The 19264-nt window shown below is 36.5% G+C and overlaps 1 protein-coding gene across 1 annotated transcript; it reads right to left on the bottom strand.

The window, feature by feature from the left end:
- Nucleotides 1-8840: 8840 nt before the first annotated feature.
- tufm (Tu translation elongation factor, mitochondrial) lies at nt 8841-18608 on the bottom strand. Its single transcript, XM_028455921.1, has 10 exons — nt 18514-18608; nt 17068-17114; nt 16845-16983; nt 14771-14937; nt 14424-14693; nt 13184-13316; nt 12022-12126; nt 11103-11254; nt 10907-11026; nt 8841-9270 (listed from the first exon to the last, which is right to left on the bottom strand). The coding sequence occupies exons 1-10, from the start codon at nt 18548-18550 to the stop codon at nt 9100-9102; spliced, it is 1341 nt and encodes a 446-aa protein (XP_028311722.1). The 5' UTR covers nt 18551-18608; the 3' UTR covers nt 8841-9099.
- Nucleotides 18609-19264: the final 656 nt, after the last annotated feature.

The raw sequence follows: 19264 nt of genomic DNA, 5'->3' as shown, positions 1-19264 counted from the left end.
CACTTCGGTAAGCTGTAAATAACGCTAAAAAGTGTGATGATAAGACGTCCCTGTCATTGTTTTGTTAGCATTAGCAGTTGCACCGTCTTCATATGTTAGCGCTGTGTGCTCATTTTAGATCCTTGATGATATGGCCTACGTGATTTAATTTAAGTCTAAAGTTTTCATTAGTCATTTCATTTTGCCGTTTTTGTCTTCGAAAAGACTGTATTAAAATGCATTTCGTGACGTTAGCTTGGCGCTAGCGTTAGCTCGGTGCTTGTGTTAGCTCACTTGTTAGGGTTCTGCAGGTTCATCATCTTCATTTTCATCTCGCTCCGCCAGGTCAGACTCTGGCTCAAACATGTAAGGCTGGATGGACGCTACATAGCCGTATCTCTTCTATCAAACTACAAAAATGGCCGAGCAGGGTGGAGTTGAACCGAGTGTCACCTGAAGAGGGGGCGGGGCATGGAGTGTCTCATTTGCATTTAAAGAGACAGCACAAAAACGAGTTGCTCTCAGAAGCACATCAGAAAAGGGTAGAAAAGGGGTCTGTGGAGCTATAATAATGAGGAATTCAGACCCAAGCATTGCAGTTCCGCTTTATATAGACCATAACTGTATGATTTATATGTAAAAAGGAAGGATTTAAAACCATGATATGTCCCCTTTAAGTCTAAATCTAAATGTTACTTTTAAATTTAAATGTTAAATTAAAACTTTGAGTTTTTATTTTGGTACTTTCAGTGAATTTGCACTTTAGCTAATTATTTGGATTCATCTGTGGCATTTAGATTCAACATTTACATTTAACAATTACATTTACATTTAACATTTACATTTAACAGTGACGTTATATTTTTACGAGAAATAAATATCACAGATATTGCTGTAAATCTGGTCAAAAGTAACAGAAAAAAAAAAAATTCACAAACTTTTGGTTGTTGCAAAAGGTTGCTGTTTATTTTAACTTACGCTTCTTTACAATCGGCCCCTCATAAAGAAGAGGCCATTTTTCTGTTTGAGATGCACAGCAGAGTCTCATTAGGGGCTGATGACTATCAATCTGTGGTTAAATGACAAACTGAAGACATATTTGCTGTCAGGACCACAAGTGATGATCTCCTACATCATATATGGACAAAGTGCTTAGATTCTGTCTCTAATTTTCCAATGGAAAAAACTTTGAACTTCTAAGAATAAGCCGCTAACATTAAAAAAGAGCTGTACTTCAGCTTCAGATGACAAAAAATAAAGTGCATGACATTAGGATAGATGCTACTGTCTGTAGACGCTGTTCTTCCAATACGCTTTTACACTTAGGAGTAAAAAATGGAGACGAGGCTCAGTTGGGATATACGTAACAATTAAAGATAATGCACAGTAACATAACTGATAAAATACTGATGAATAATGAAGTTTGTATGTGTACATACAGTACATCAGTTTGAGGTTGTGCACCAACACCTGCCAACACATTTTAACTCACTGTCAATCCAAATAAGTTACCAGAACTCCAAAAAAATTGAGGCAATTGTTTGCTTAAATTTTTTTGAAGTTGATTAACTTAAAAGTCAAAATGTTCCCGAACTTAAAAGGTTGGATGACAACAGTTAAATTCCTATATGAAGTAAGTTTTTTTTTAAATGATTCCTATTTGAAACCACAGAAATAACAGGGCTCTACCATTCTTAGCATGTAATTACTTAATTCTATTAAGTTGTACTTAAGTTGTGTCCATTTACTCAAAAATGTAGTTAAAGTTAATCAAAAAGGAAGAAAATGTTACACCAACTTGACATAATAAAGTAAGTGCAACTTTTTCTATAACTTTGAGTAAAACTACTTAATCTATTTAATTATTTTGAACGTTCGGGTTTACAGTGCTGTTGAAATCTACATTTTGGTTGCTATGTAGCGTATAATACACCTTGAAATTGGCCTGATTCTTGCTCTTACTCTTCAAACATACTGTAAATGTGATTTAAAAACCATAACAAAAGGTCAGACTAGTTCTGTGATCCCAGGTGAGATGAGCTAAAGGGTTAACTAATCCACCTGAGGGCCATCTCAGCAGTCTTCAGCACATTTGTTTATCTTTTATTGCCGACTTGTGTTAAAAATATCAACGTACGCTTACTGCTCTGCTCTAGAAAAAAAACAAAAAAAAACAAATGGCGGTTCAACAAAGTGCAGGGTCAATGGCTTTTTACTATGTAAGAGGGAACATGTGCTTATTTTACAGGCTCATGCTGTTTAAAAAATGGAAGCTTTATTAATTATAGTTATCTCGTTGTAAAGTGACGACGTACAACTTTTAAATCATGACTTGAAAAAACCCAGTTTAACTAATTCCAGAACTTGGGGCTGCTTCGTGATCAGAGTGTAGCAAATAATAACTGAGAGAAATAACTTGGTGCGACGTGTCTGGTCGGTCAGAGGTTTCATCTTTCCTGCTTATGCAATCGGTCATGTCATTGCATCTATGCGGACGCAGCTTGGCAGTTCTATGGGATTTCACTGCCTGTAACCTTAAGCCCTTCCACAGATAACACACACACCATAGAAACCTGATGAACTGCATCGCCTCAACCCAGATTATTTCCATTTTTTCAATTTAGTTTTGAGATTAATTTAAAGCAACTGCTAATGAGAATACTGTCAACATCCTCCTGAAGATATTTGTGAAACCACTATGTTCTTATATCACCCCATTACCTGGAAGTCTTCCCAATAATTCTACACTATCAAGGAACGGTCAGTCCTTCACAGTGTCCTGAGATTAAAATCCAGATTATTTCCATCAGGTCTGATATTTTCTTAGTAGTGATAAACTAAAACATGATGGCTCTTCACTTTTGAATAAAATGCTGAACTTCCAAACTTTCTGTAAACAAATGTGTGTGCAAATGTTTGACTTTTATAAGAAAAAAAGTATTTTATAGGGCTGGGCGATTTGAACCAATACTCATATCTTGATATTTTTTTCTCAAAATGGCGATATACGACACAAATATCAATATTTTTAACTCAATAAAGTCTTGTCACAGAGAAAATTCTGGGTTGAATTTGCTGATGCAAAATGCCACACAGGCACATTTATTAACAAACGGTTGCACAATATCTTCCACTTTTGGCTTTTTTCTCCTCTAAGGGAGTTTGCATTTTTTTCAAATTAGGTGTACCCCCTCTTCATATCATAAGCACCCCCTCAACAATTTAATATGCTGTTTTATTTGTGTATTAGCAAACTCCCTCCTGTGTCTCGAACATTGGTTTCCTAAGGCTTAAAGCGAGGGTAGGCGATTTTCTCCAGATACACTTTTTAAGTTTTTGGTTGAAATTGTCTTTATGTCCTGACAGAAATTAAGCTCTTATGTGCTCTGAAAAAGGAACAAAGAAAATCCATCAACTGTAGCAGCTGTAAATCTGTAATAACTTCAACCAATGGAAAAAAAAACTAACGGTTTTCTTAACCAATCACGTCTCCCTGTCTCCCTGCTCGCTCTCCGATCCTTCACATACACGAGCTCACGTTGAACGTTGTCACCGCTGACAGAGTTAAAACAGAGTTTTTGGTCACATTTTTTAACATATATAATGATAAAGTTTATTGTTTACTTACTGCTGAATGAGACAACGTTTCTACACAATACAAGTGATGAGCTGAGCTCCTCTTCTGCAGCAGCTGTGTGCATGCATGTGAGTGAGACAAAGCACAGAGAGGAGGGGCGAGGGGGGTAAAAGCGGAGCCATCACGGAGGCTACATTCAAAATCATGCTAGCTTTTGAAAATCACCTACCCTACATTTAAGCCACAAACTCAAACACTAAGTGCATTTAAAGAAAATACCAATGCAACTTTCATGTGATTAAATCCTGTCTTCTCTGTAAAATATAGCTAACTAAATATTGTGTCCTAATGTCAGAACTGTGATTAAATAGCTTCTACAGCAAAAAATTGATCAGGTTTGAATAAATTACAAGAAAATACAGTATTCTATTGAGCAATATTATTGTTAGTCTGTGGTCAGTTTGTCCCAAAAATAGCCTTAAAGGAAATTAGGAATATTTTCCAGTTATGTTTTAAGTTAACTGATAATTGTTTCCGAGTACCCCCTGCAATGTGCTCTTGTACCCCCAGGGGTACTCATATACCCTGGTTGGGAATCACTGCTCTAAGGCAGAGATTCTCAACTGGTGGGCCGGGACCCAAAAGTGGGTCGTAGACCTGTACTGGGAAGGTCGCGGATAGATGGTCAAAAATAAATAAATAAATACTTAAAAAGTTCTTCATGTTGGACTTGTCTTATTTTGAAAGACACTTTTCTTTTGACAGACATGCTGTGAAATAAATAGATTTATGTTTTAAAAAAAGATTATATATGTGCGTTTTCAAAAGCTATTTTTAAAAAAAATAAATTTGGTTGGTTGGATTCTAAATAAAAAAAAAAGTGGGTCACAATTTAATGACCATGGCAAATTGTGGGTCCCAGGGTCAGACCAGTTGAGAACCCCTGCTCTAAGGGACAGCATGTATGAGTAATTTCTGTAGTGTGGCTTGTTTAGAGGAAGGCCTGGGTTAGGACGCACTTAGAAATCCATCTAACTGAGCTTTTCATGCTGTTCTGAGAAGTAGTGAAAGCGGCAACTCCTAAAAGTATTTTAATACAAAATAAAATATGAAATGAAAAATATATCATTGTGGCAATATTTTAATTTTCTGTAGCGCCAAAATAGAAATCTTGAATCTTGATAGTCTATCAATGACTTTAGCTACAAAGCTTAATGAACGATTGTTAATAAACTACCTGAATAATTCTACTTCTTGTTAAAAACACACCCGTTGTATACTCAAACTCCATTCCTAGAGGACTGCAGCTCCACATGCTTTAGATATTTACCTACTCAGCTACAAAACTCGCAAATCATATAAAGAGGCTCTTCATACAATCATCCTCTGCATGTGTCAGTGTTCCTTTACATCTGCATCTTTGTGAGTTTGCATGTTCTCCCTCGCTCACTGCCTGATGATCATTGACCTCTCCCAGTTATGTGGCTTGTGGAGACATTCATCCTCCAGTTGAACACATCAGTCAGGAGAACTTACAGCTCAGACTGCTGCAGACGTACAGTATTTGATTACAGCAACAGGCTGATTGGGTTACAAGACGCTCTGATAGAAATACCGACAGCAAAACCAAGCAACCAGAGAACTTCCTGCGGGAAAGAGACGAGCGAGGAAGACATAAACTACTCTGTGGAGACCCAGACCGGAGCCATGCTCATCTCTGCCAACAGAAGATCATTACATGTTACCTTCACTCTCCTATTATCCTCAAATATTACCAACACATTTTACCCTTGGGGTCAATTTGACCCCAGGGGTATTTGCCTTTAGAAAATGATTTTCAAAAAACTGTTGACTGAAGTTTTTGTATCAGGCATTTTGTTTATTTGTTGAATACATAAATAACCCCTTGATAATGAAACCTTGCCCTGTTCTCTAGCGCCACCATCAGGCCAAACTTCTAAATGAAAATTAATTTATCTTAAAATGTTTTTATCCAAATCTTCAAATGACAACATTATTGACCATTATAGTATGAACCCTATTGGTTGTGGTGATGATTTGACCTTTCCTGCAGCGCCACCATCAGGTCAAATTTTCAGTTTAAGAGTTTGTGTATTTTGAAAATCTTTCATCCAAATCTTTTCTAAACTGGGGTGCACATTCATGACCGCAGTAAGGCTTTGGAAGTACCCTAAATACTAGTGCAAAAATGACCACGGCAATTAAACAGGGTTAGAGAAATTGGCAAAAACCTGAAAAACACAAAAAATTGGAGGTAAGGTGCAGTATGGCCAAAAAGTGAAAAACTTTTGAATGATTTTTTTCTGGATTTAAGGCATTTGGAAGGACCCTAAATACTCGTACAAAAAGAACCACGCAATTAAAGTCTTGCCTCCAATTTTTGTGTGCTTTTTTGGGTGCTTTTCAGGTTTTTAGACTTTACTTCAGTCTAACCCCGTTCTCACAGAATGAACCATATTAATTGGTGAGTGACCCTCCCTTTCCTCTCATAAACATATTTATTTACTACTTCAGCTAAAAATACCTCAAAATCAGGGTCCTCCTCAACACAGTTCTCTGTCTTCAGGCACATTTTCCTCTGTCACTTTCACTGTGAAAGAGCTGTTCCAAAACCTCTGACACTAAACCTTTTCCTAGAGGACATTTTGGAGTGTGTGCAAATTGCAGAACAAACAATACACACAAAGCACAATGACAAATGGTTTTGATAAGGGGCTGCCATACAAGCTTTTATGTTTGCACCTCCCTTAGTTTGACCCCAGAAGAACACCTATGAGTGTGATGTTCAGCATATTGAAAAATTTGCATCATAATAACTGTATGCTTAATCAATTGTCATACCTGTCAAGTATCCCGTTTTGGCCGGGAAACTCCCGTATTTTACCCCTCTTTCCTGCCATCTTCCCGTATTAGTATTTTCCCGTAATGTAATGTCATAATGATTAAAAAAAATGCCTCACTAAACTGAACGCCGTCACTGACCTCGCGAGAACTGTTACCTGAAATGGCCTGAGTGACAGTTCTCACGAGATTAGTGCTGACAACGGCAACAAATCCGGAAACAACTCAGAAAGAGAGTTTATCTTCTTAAAGAGCAGCAGGATGTGACACAGTTACACGTTCTGTTAGATTAATAACTGAGATTTTAACGTCTACCATGGGGGAAGGAATGACGTAAGTCACCATGAAAAATCAGACAATCACAAGCTCCACAAATATACACTGCTTTAAAAAAGTGTTAAAGGATGTAAAGTCTGTAATAAATGTGTTTAATAAGTCATTAGTGAATACCAGAGAACCACGAGTGATCATGAGAAATTATAAGAAAATATGTAATAAAATAAAATGTTAATGTCTAACTTAAAGACAAACAATGTGAAATTAACAGTAAATATGCAACGTGTTGACTTGTATATAAACTGTAAGTATATTAAATAAACACATGTGCTTCATATACACATTTATGTTTATATTTAGGCTGTTTTATAATTCACAAATTAGAGCTGGGCAATATATCAAGATTCAAGATGTATCAAGTTTTCTATTTTGGCGATATAGAAAACTATATTATTTCATATATCATATGAAACAAAATACTAGTTTTAGGAGTCGCTGCTTTTACTTCTCAGAACAACATGTAAAGCTCATAGATAGATTAATGAGTGCACATATTGATCAGCTGTTTGTTAATAAATGTCCCTTTGTAACATTTTGCATCATCAAATTTAACCCAGAATTGTTTTTCTGGTCAGACTTTGTGTAATAAAATTATCTAGATTTATATCGTATATCACCATTTTGAGAAAATATACTGAGATATGAGTTTTGGTCCATATCACCAGCTGTAGTAGGAATGTTCACAGCATTTAAATGTTAATAAAGGTCGACCTACCAGATTATAATCACATAAATGTATTTAGTAAGTGGTTGACAAGTGGCTATTTTAGATTTCTTGTACATCTATATTAAAATATAAGGGATACTGGAGCTTGGTTGGGCGGGTGGGACGGCTGGTAGTGGGCGCCAGAAAATTTTCCTTATTTTCAAATCCAAAACTTGACAGGTATGCCAATCGTACCCATCAAATTAGGAAATGTCATGAAATTAAAAGCAAAAAAAAGGCAACTATTATTTTTGGAATTATAAACACTGAACAGGGTCAAATTGACCCAAATGAAGTAGATTTTTTTAAAAACTAGATTTATATTTGAGTTAGTGAAAGTATAGAATATGTGGCATTTTAATAATTTAAAAATGAATCAGGATTTTTATTTCCCCAAATACTAGATATTTAAAGGTGCAGTCCACAACTCTCAGATCCCTCTCTCTCCCTCCCTCCACGCTGGTCTCTTGCCCTGCCTCAGAGGAGCTAACAAGCTAACGTTAGTCCGACAGCAACATCACCGTAATAAAACATGCTCTGTTAAAAGCATATTACTGCAATGTTTCTCTCTCTCAATGCGCAAATACTTCAGCAACAGCAGCAACAACACAGTGTCACTTACAGCAGCCCACATGAAGCTGCTGTGCACATGAACAACACATGCACTACACAGTTCTAGTGTAACAAATACAAATCAAACATAATGTAAATCAAGCAGCAGTAATTACCTTTCAAGCAGAAAAGTCACCAATTCCATCTTCTACTCCTCCAGACCATACACTGTAAAAAAAAGATGGCGCTCCAGACCCGGGAACTGTGAGCAACAGCTGTCAGACAGTCCATCAAACACAATCCTGGCTCTGATTGGTTCTTTTTGCTCGGTCGCGGTGCATTCTGCCAAAGACAGCTGTAGCAAATATGACAAAAACTCTCTTTTATAAGAGTTGCAGACTGCACCTTTAAGGCCCCAAGGTTGAAAAACACTTTTCTACACAAATCTACATACAGCTGCAAAGTATCAATACAGAACAGGTTGACATGTTTTAAGACAAATGAGCTAAAATGTGTTTTCGAAACACGGACTGTAGTTTGTTTGAACCTAAAAAAAAAAAAGCCTAAAATCTCTTTATGAATGATCTCACTACTATCGATGAGACGATCCACTCTAGGGTGTTTATTGGTAGGAAAATTATGCCCCTCAGGCCAGAGGTGGAACTGCACCCCATTTAACAGCCTTTGTTGCAGAAGTAGCTGAAAAGATGCAGATCAGAACTTTCTTTTTTTCCTCTTCCCATCAATCTGCTACACATGTAAAGACAGTTGAATTCTTTCTGTGGGCAGATATTACTGAATTTAAATCCAACAACAAACACCACAAAGTGACGTTATTATTAAATACATTTTATTACGTAAATGATATATCAACCATCTTTGAACATGAAGACCAGATGGAACATTGGGGAGTTTCAGTATTTGGTGGTACTGTATACTAGATACATGCAGAAGTTTATGATGCCTCTTCTGTAGAAGTTTTGTAAGTTTTATTTCTGCAATTTCTCCATATGACCAGACACAGACAGCTATTAAACCCCCTCCCTCCCTAACCCCGCACCCTCCCTAACCAATGAAACCTTCCCCCTCAGCCCCAGTTGCTCTGATCTTCATCTGTAAAACTGAGGATGTCTGTAACCAGGCCAGTGCCGATGGTCCTGTTTCCATCTCTCAGAGTGAACCTCTGGCCTTTCTCCAGAATCATTGGCTGACGAAGGACCAGCGTCAGCGACGTGTCTTCACCCGGCATCACCATTTCCTGTTAGAAAAACAAGAGATTGAAGGCAATCCCTCCAAAACAGAGTAAAGACCTGCAGGCCACGTCACAGGTTCATCCAGAGATCTACAAAATCTGCATTAATTTCACTCTCAAACAATAAATCAGGGTGACGATAAGAAATTAAATGTTGCATGTTGTATTATGTCAAAGCTGCCTGCTTCAGTTTATCCCTAAAATATCAACAAATTATACATTTATGTATGCATTTTTGCTAAATTAATATTTACGAGGCAGGAGTGGATCTGTTTTTGATTTAATCCTTGTTTAATTACACACTGCTGTTATGTGTCACAGTAATGTTTTAGTTAAAATAAATAAATAAATGCACATTCTGCTTTAATCATCATTGATGGTTTTGACCTAGGCAATATATAGAGATCCAAGATATACTATATCAAGTTTTTTATTTCGGCGATATAAGAAATTACAATATGGCCTATATTGATATATTTTCATGTTACATCTTATTTTGTATTAAAATACTCATTTAAAGAGTCGCTGCTTTCACTACTTCTCAGAACAGCATGAAAAGCACAGTTGAATACATTTCTGAGTGCGTTTTAAGTTCCCAGACCTTCCCCTAAACAAGCCTCACTACAGAACTCACTCACACGTTCACATTTTGTTAAAAAATGTGAACGTGTGGCATTTTTCACCAGCAGATTTAAGCTACAATCTTTCTGGTAAGACTTGCAAATATTGAAGATTAGGGGTGTGTATTGCCTGGCATCTGGCAATATGATTCGTATCTCGATAAATAGGTCACAATACGATACGATAAACCCCGATATTAAGAATAAGCCGATTGTTGCAATTTTTTTTAATATATGACTTGAAGAACTAATCTGTAAATGTGTACACCTTCATGAGAACATTATGTATGAAATATATTTATTGGCATATTTTACACTCAAAACATTGGCTTTAACATGCCATGTGCCAACAACATAAACATACAATCTGCCTGTGGCTTTTAAACCAACTTTGACTTTGGTGCAACTTAACTTTAGTGCAACTTAACTGAGGTATATGCCTAGAACAACAAATAAATGCAGAAAGTTAGTACTTTCTTTTCAGATTTTATTGAAAAAACACAAGCCGGTCAACATGCCCAGGTTTCAGTGCAGTTACAATGTCTCCTGCAGTGGAAAATACTTTTCTGGTAAAATAAATAAATGAAAAAAAAATTCAATAAAAAAATTATATATATATATATATATATATATATATATATATATATATATATATATATATATATATATATATTATTTATTTTTTAATCAATAGGGATGCATTTTTAATCGATCCGAGAAAGGCGCAACGTAATATCGCAATATATCGCCGAATACATTTTTTGTCAGTCATATGTTAATGTGAATAAGAAAAGCCACTATATCCAAACCCAAAGCTACGAGCTGCATATACACTTACATTTTTTTCTAAAGTCGAACAAATATATTTAAAGCATATGCACAAGAGAAATAATAGCCCAGTATCCTGTTTATAACCTCATTAATCTGGATTGCAACACAATTTTAGCCTGAAAAAAGCTCTATTTTTCTGTCTTTGTGACTCGTCGTCACAAAGACAAATATACACACATGTTCACACTCACCTTCTCAGGAGGCAGGATGACTCTGCAGGCCATGTCCCAGGTGAGAGAAAACATGACGGGCATAAAGCTGGTGACAAATGGTTTGTGTCTGCCTCCCTCCTCCTTACTGAGCACATACACCTGTAACTCACAGACAGCCATGAACAACTGCAGAAGTCTACAGAGTTGGACTGTGTGATAAGAAAGAAAAGCCGACCTGTGCCTTGACTTTCTGGTGAGGCATGATGGATCCTGGTTTGCACATCACCATCCCTCGCCTCACGTCCTCCCTCTTCAGGCCTCGGACCAGCGCTCCCAGGTTGTCTCCGGCTTCAGCGCGATCCAGAGACTTGTGGAACATCTCGATACCTGATGATCGGAGTTGGTTACTCCAACAAAGCAGTCGTGTACACAGCTGCTTGTAATGCATGAGGTCTTAGACTATATCAGTGCTTTTCAAAGTGTGTCTCAGATTAAAGGGAATTATGTAGTAAAAGCATCTGCTTCTATTGTTGAACTCTATATTTTTATATGTGCCAGTATATGCCATCCTCAATGTTCTCACTCTACTCTGCACGTAGACATTTTAGAGTTTAGGGCTCAAAACATATTTACATGGGAAGAGATCTTTATCTCATGTTTAAGTCCACTTTTTATTAAACCTGTGACTCTCAGGCAGTTTTCGCATCAGGATAGTCCAGTACTTAGGCACAGTGGGCAGAGAACACCTGATGATTTTATTACAATCATTTGGCTTGGTTTGCATTCAAGTGCACTTTTTCATCTGCTCCCAAATGACAGGAAACATCCTGTCAGTTGTAGAGAGGTTTGTGTTTGATGCACTATAGCTGAGAGGGTACTGTGTGGATCAGATTCTCAGTAGCAGTAAAAAGCAGAAAGAGAAACAGGGTGAAGGTAAAGCACATCAGTGACTGGCTTCTCCTCAGAGTGCACAGCCTGTTCTCCTTGCAGCCAGCGCTCAGGGAAAATTAAACTACATTGTCTGCCCTAGACATGCTAAAACCTGGTTTATCTGGTGGCTCTTTAAACTGAGCAAATCAATCCTTGAGTGGTTAAAATGTTTCAGGATGTGCTGGTGTGAACATAAAGTACTCTTTCTAATTGTTTTCACTCACCTGTCACCACAGATTTAAAGCTGCGGTTATGTCCCAAAAACTCAGACTCGTCTCCTTTCTTAATGATGCCTCTCTCCACGGTACCAGAAACGACCGTACCTCTGCCTGAGACACAAGCGACAATGTTCAGGTTAGTCTTAAAACTCTGTGAATTTCAGATATCTGTAATGGATTTATGTACATTTATGTGATTAAATAGTTGTTCAAATGTGTATGAATGTTTAGTATGTGAGCACATGCAAAAGGCGTTTGTCCACCCCAGTTTATTTATAAGGGTGCCGTAAAAAATCGATTAATGTCTGAATCGTGATTCTTATAAATCTCTGAGCCAGCGTTTCTGCCCCGTCTTCCCTGAAGGTTAATGTTTGGGTGCACTTTGGATTAGGGCTGCTCAATTAATCAAAATTCGATTACAATTTCAATTATTGCACCCAACGATTACAAAACTAACATAATCAAGGAATATTATTATTAAAAAAAATATATAAATATTTATATATATATATATATATTTTTTTTTTTTAACATGTTTTATTCGCTAAATAAAACAAACCCACTATTTCGGACGTCTACAAATAATAAATCTTGGCACACACGTTATTAATACTAATTTGGGGTTGTTTAATCCACACACATGCAAGCTCCTCCCCTCTGCCCCGCCCCTCTCAAAGCCAAAGCTAGCCTGCAGGCTAACATGAGGAAAGTTGTTGCTAGTGGTCTTGAAACATGGCAGGAGAAACGCAGCAAAAATGCTTCGTAAACAAGTGGCAAGTCAAATTCTCTGATATGGAACACTTTGTTTGATGATGAAGACCTAGAGCAGGGCTTCTCAACTGGTCTCATCCTGGGACCCACATTTTGCCTCGGTCATTTAATCGCGACCCAATTTTTTTTTTAATTCAACCAACCAAATTTAGTTTTTCAAAAAAAAACATGTTGAAAACACAAATATATAATATTTTTTAAAACATAAATCTATATATTTTCCTGTGCAACATGCATTTCACAGCATGCCTGTCAAAAGAAAAGTTTCTTTAAAAATAAAAGTATTTATTTATTTTTGACTAGCTGCCCCCGACCCACCAGTTGAGAATCGCTGTCCTAGAGCAAAGACACATCACATGCAAGAAGTGTTTCGTTTTGTGCCAGTTAGTTTTCCTACCTGGGATTGAATAAACGCCTTCGATTGGCAACAGGAAAGGTTTATCCAGCTCTCGTTTAGGAAGAGGAATATAAGAATCCACTACTTCCAGCAGCTCCATCACTGCCTTCTGACCCAGCTCAGGTAACCTTCCCTGGAATCAAACGGAAAGAATACACATACGGGTATGAAAACCACAAAAGAACACATACAGTGTCGTATGCAAGTCATGTGACTACGTTACAAACTTCTCCTTTTTTACCACATACAACACAAAGACAGACAATTACAGAATAGAAGGAAAGAAAAGAAATGCTGACAGGATACCACACACTGTATTTACAAATATTATACATTATAATATGAATATAAATGAGTGTGTGTGTGAGATATTATAATAATTATAATAATAATGGTGTTGCACTATTAGAGGGTGAGGAGACAATAACAAGTTAAAAATAGACAAACACGTGGGCAAAGGAACGAGATATATATAATATATATATATATATTAAAAATAGAATAGATACTGTAAAAAATTGAGAGAAGTGAGCGAGAGGAAAAAAAAAAGAGAAACCCCCCTCCAAAAAAATAAAATAAAAATCAACCTAAGAAATGGGGAGAAATAATAGTTTCAACCTGGAGCCTGACAACCAGGCAAACAGAGAGGGCCAGAACAGAACCTGCCGGACACTGGGGGGTCCCCGCCCACAGGTACCCTCCATACCCCCGTTTCCTCTTTTTTTTTTTTTTTTTTTTTAAGTTTAATTTGAAATATATTCATTTATTTTTCCTTTCCCCTCCCTGTCCAGTAAGGCTGAAAGATAAATTGCATTTGCGATATTATCGCAATGTCATAAAACACGATTTTCTAATCACAAAGGCTGCATTTATTTTTCTTGTTAAGTTCAGATTGTGTTTAAGAAGTGCAGTCCACATGTTTCATGAAACGTGAAGTTAGATACGTTGAAGCGGTAAAGCCACAGATTTGTTTGCTTTATTGTTGTAATCTGTGCTTTAAAATGTATATTTCAAAGTTTATTTAAAGTTTAAATAAATCTGAAATTGTTTATTATGAAACAGATTGATTTATTGCTTGTGTTCATTGAAAAATACATGACAAGAGGCCCTTGAAAAAATAATCGCATATTCAATCGCAATATTGAGGAAAAAAAAAACGCAATTAGATTATTTTCCAAAATCGTTCAGCCCTAGTGTGCAGGTGTACCCACATTACAAACTGAAGAATTCCTCTCCTCACCTCCAGAGCACAGAGGGCGGAGCCAATCACAACGGGCGTGTTTTCCCCATCGTAGCCAAACTCAGTGAGCAGCTCACGGATCTCTATCTCCACCAGCTCCACCATCTCCTTGTCCTCCACCGCGTCGGCCTTGTTGATGAAAACCACCACGTGCTCCACGCCGATCTGCCGCGCCAGCAGGAGGTGCTCTCTGGTCTGAGGCATCTGGCCGTCGGTGGCCGCCACCACCAGGATGCAGCCGTCCATCTGAGCCGTGCCTGTGATCATATTCTGAGGCGAATCACCAATCATTTAATAACTGATTTATTAGGTACAGGGCTGAAAGATAATCTGTGTCCTTTGTTTACTTTGACGTAGTCGGCGTGACCAGGGCAGTCTGTGTGTGCGTAGTGTCTGTTAGATGTGGTGTATTCCACATGAGAGGCGTTAATGGTGATGCCTCGAGCCTTTTCCTCCGGAGCGTTATCGATGTCCTCGTACTTTTTGTAGTTAGCGCCACCAGCATCAGCCAGCACTAGCAAATAAACAGCACAGAGCTTGAATTAGAAAATAACACTAACGCTTAATGTAGTGGTTCCCAACCTTTTTCAGATTGTGACCTCATTTGTTATATCACAGATTTCTGGGGACCCCAGAGATTTTTTTCCCTAAAATCATTAATTTTTCTTTATCATATACGTTATACTGTGTAAAATACAAATACAGAGTAAGCTATTTGAGCTTTTTGCTTCTTCCTGCATTGCATGTCTATTTCTGTAATAATAAGTATTGTTTTTTAACCTGTTCAAAATAGATATTTTGAAAGAAATTATAATACAATGGAAAAAAAATTTAAATATAATTTTAATCAGTATTTTCATTATTTTATTATTACTAGAAATCTCAGGCAACCCCGTTTTATTCCCAGGCAACCCCAAGGTTGAAAAACCCTTGCTTAATAAATCAATTAAACAAAAATGTGTGTCAAAAATAAAGTAACATACAATTAAAAGGTAGATATAAATTGTAGTGACATGGATTATTCTGACAGCTCCTTTAATTATTCACATGTCATATAAAAATGTATGAGAACAACATTAATGTCACCCGATTTCCTCTCAGGGTTCAATGATTTACTGAATCTGATCAGGTTTATTGATTAAGTTTTGATCAACTTAGGTTAAATTAACCTAATTTAAATTATCCTATCTTCTGTAGCTCTGATGAGATGTTGTTAGAATGTAACATTCTAATAACGTTGCGCCAACTGACTTTAGTTTTGTAGACCGGAAGTTCCCACTGAAACGGTTGTACTTGAGGTAGCTTGCTGACTGTGAATGTGTATCTATGAGGAACGGACAAAAGGCTGGAATAAAAAGAACTAAAGGACAACACGGACTGAGTTATTCTTAGCTAACCAGGCATAACAGTTCAAACACTGAGCAGTTAAAGCTGATCACGTTTTCACGGAGCACCGCTGCGCTACACAAAAACGGGCGGAGCTTCACAGTCACAGTAAAGTTAAAAGGGCACAGGTGGCTCTGGGTTTAGGAGTCAGTGATGATTTTTGTTGTTTTAGAGGGTGTTTGTGGTGATTTAAGATGAGTTTAATGCAGCCAGGACATGAGGAGGGAGGGTGATGCACCTAATAATTGGCCCCGGAAACATTTCCTCATAAAAAACTGTTCTTTACCCCACAGTGACGGTTTTGCCCATTTCTGCGTTTAAGCGTTTTCATTGGTCGATTCCGTAATTCTGTCCACGATTCCGTTAACGCGGATTTTATAGGGCCCTAAAAGAGCCAGTCAGTGGCCTGCTGTGAGCGCTTATGAGCAGTGAAAAAAGCAGAGTGACTATGAGGAGGAGTTCACGGCATTGAACATGAAGAAAAAGCTTCCCTTAACGTACAAGTGATTACTTGTTGACTTTTGAAAATGTTACACATGCTGCACTTTACTATTCTGTAGAATGTTTGACTGTTAGGAGCTTTTATCCTGTAAACTGCTGGAAGTTATTTTTAGATTAACATTTTTACATTTAAATATCCACAAAGCTGCTGCATTTAGACATTTTTCTTTTTGCTCTACAAGGAAACTTAAAACTCAGGACATTTTATTGGTGGTTTAAGACATTTTGTTAGTTTGTCCTGTAGATTATGATTTTATCATCTACCTCAAACCTTGTGTTTTTTTTTTGTGCATTGTTTCATGGATATTGTTCAATGTATTACAATAAAATAAGATAAGATTGAAACATTAAAAGGTGCATGCTATCAGTTTTATTTATATATATATATATATATATATATATATATATATATATATATATATATATATAAAAACAGGATCGGCAGGTGATGCTTTTTTAAAGAAAAAAAATAAATAAATAAAAAATCGGTGAATTGCAATCGGTGCACCCCTAACTATAACACCAGCATTGTACCTTTGGTAATGGCTGCAGTCAGCGTGGTCTTGCCGTGATCAACATGTCCTATTGTTCCGATGTTCACGTGTGGTTTTTCTCTGCTGTATGTCTTCTTAGCCTCAGCAGCAAAGGTTCGTCGGCTCAGCGACACAGTACACTGCAAACAAACAAACAAACTGCTGGAATCAAAGTGTAACAATTCCACACTGCACAGTAGAAGCCAGTAAACCAGGTCACTAACCAGTTTCAGTGAGCCATGCAGCAGGCCTGGTGAAGACAGCTGAAGGGCTGGAAGAATTACAGATCATACGTAGCTTTTACATAAACTATTCCCATTATTTCAACACTTATTGCCTAAACATTCAATTATTGTTACTTTTTTTTTTTTTTACATAATTTGTGAAAAATTAAAGAGATCAGTCTTGAAGATTGAAACCTAAAACTCGGGATGTCCCGATACAACTTTGTCATTTCCAATACTATACCGATATTGCAGCCTATTGATCCGATGCGATATTAGCGTAAATCATAGATACTTTTATTACATTTTTTTTTCAATTTAAATAAAAAAACAATAATGAATTATTTATTTGTATTGTGGAATGTTAGAAAAGGTTTGATCAAGTTGTTACTCAAACAAAAAACAATAGTCAGCAACAGTAGGTATGAGAAAAACTGACTCATTTATTATTAACCAATTGGTTACATTAATTTTAACCTTCTACAGAATATCTACAATATTCTACAATTTAATAAAATAAATAAAAAATGAATTGCAAAAAAATAAATAAATAAATAAATTGGAAATTTGAATTCGATATTCGTTTTTCAGGCCGATATCGGACCGATATCGGATAGGGACACCCCTACCTAAAACTAGCCACTACTTGAGCATAATAATAGATTTTTATGATCGATATAAACACGTCTTAAAGAGGTAGGCAAAAACGTAGACATATATATATATATATGTAATACAAAAGATTTGGTTTAAACGTGACACGTTAGATTCAACAAATGTTAATAATTTCTGCAAATATGAAATAGTCTACACACTATATTATACGTGTATCACTATACTACACTGGAATTTATCTGTACTATATTTATATACAACCAGGTTGTGATTATTGACAGATAAGTCGGTGCTGAGGAAAATACCAGTTGTTCAAAAACAGAAGCAGTTTTTAATGCTGTTGACTCTCTGTTTGCATTAAATAGTTTATTAAGTGCAGCCTGTGTTTGTACAATGCATACGTTAATAAAAACCTGTAAAAATGTTTCAGAATAAAGTATACTATCAGGTTTAAAGACAGGAAACACGTTGCAGAATACATTAAAGCAGGTTTGCGGCAGAGACACGTTTCTACCAAACGAACCAGAAACATTCTGCTGCTAACTTACTCCGAGTTTTAAAGTTCACGTTTTATATGTTTTATGTTTAATGTTTCTTTGAATGATATTCATACAGCTCGTCAATGTGCTGTTAGCTGAGCGTTAGCTAACTCTCATTGGTAACGTGACCTTGCTCGGAATTCCAGATATCCCATCACGCTTTTCAACCTTTTATTGCATACAAATCGAATATTGTGAGGTATTCATAAAACAGAATGCATAATATGAAAAACAAACATCTTAGCACACACACGAAATTGCGTAAATGAAATGAATAAAACGGTTTTTTTACCGGAGACACACGCACGCAGACCAATAAGCGACGCCATCTTGGATGGTAGACGGACCAAAGATGAAGCACAGACAAGATAGTTCCCTGTTCAGATTTTTCAAACTGGCTTTTCCTGCGCAAGATGATAAAATAATAAAATAGCTTAAAGAAAAAATCACTGCGCTCATATCCTGTCATAAATACCAGCAATATATATTTTAAGTAATTATATTTATTGTTATTAGATTGCATTCTAAAACAACTGTAAAACGGGGACAGCATATTAAACATCAGAAGCCTTTCAGAGTCGCGTTTTCATGTTCTCTCCGTAATTTCATTGGAATAATATTGTTACATCGTTATATCAATACATATATTTAAATGTAGACGTCTTGCACCTTTTTTTCTGGACTTTTAACCTTTTTTGTGTCCTCTAACCTAATATATGCTTTTATTTTTACGGGGCAGCTTTGTGTGCAGATGTCGTAATTTGCACTGTCGTTGTACAATGTGATATGTACTTGAGAGATTCAAACCACTGAAATGTAAATCTAAATTAAATTATGATGACTTCTATGGGGACGTATTTTACTGTTACTCATACTCTTTGGAGGATGTGCTTCTTTATTACCGTAACTCTCATAATACTGATAGTATTACTGTATTACTTTTAGAGAGCTGGGTAGATTGGCTCTTATATAATTTCAATCCAATATAAATATAAAATTCACTAACTAAATATGCAATATCATATTCAAAATAAGATTAAACT

The sequence above is a fragment of the Gouania willdenowi genome, chromosome 8, assembly GCF_900634775.1.
Source record: "Gouania willdenowi chromosome 8, fGouWil2.1, whole genome shotgun sequence".
Classification (NCBI taxonomy): Eukaryota; Metazoa; Chordata; class Actinopteri; order Blenniiformes; family Gobiesocidae; genus Gouania; species Gouania willdenowi.
Note: the sequence above shows the minus strand (reverse complement) of the source record. Positions and strands in the feature narration are given on the sequence as shown.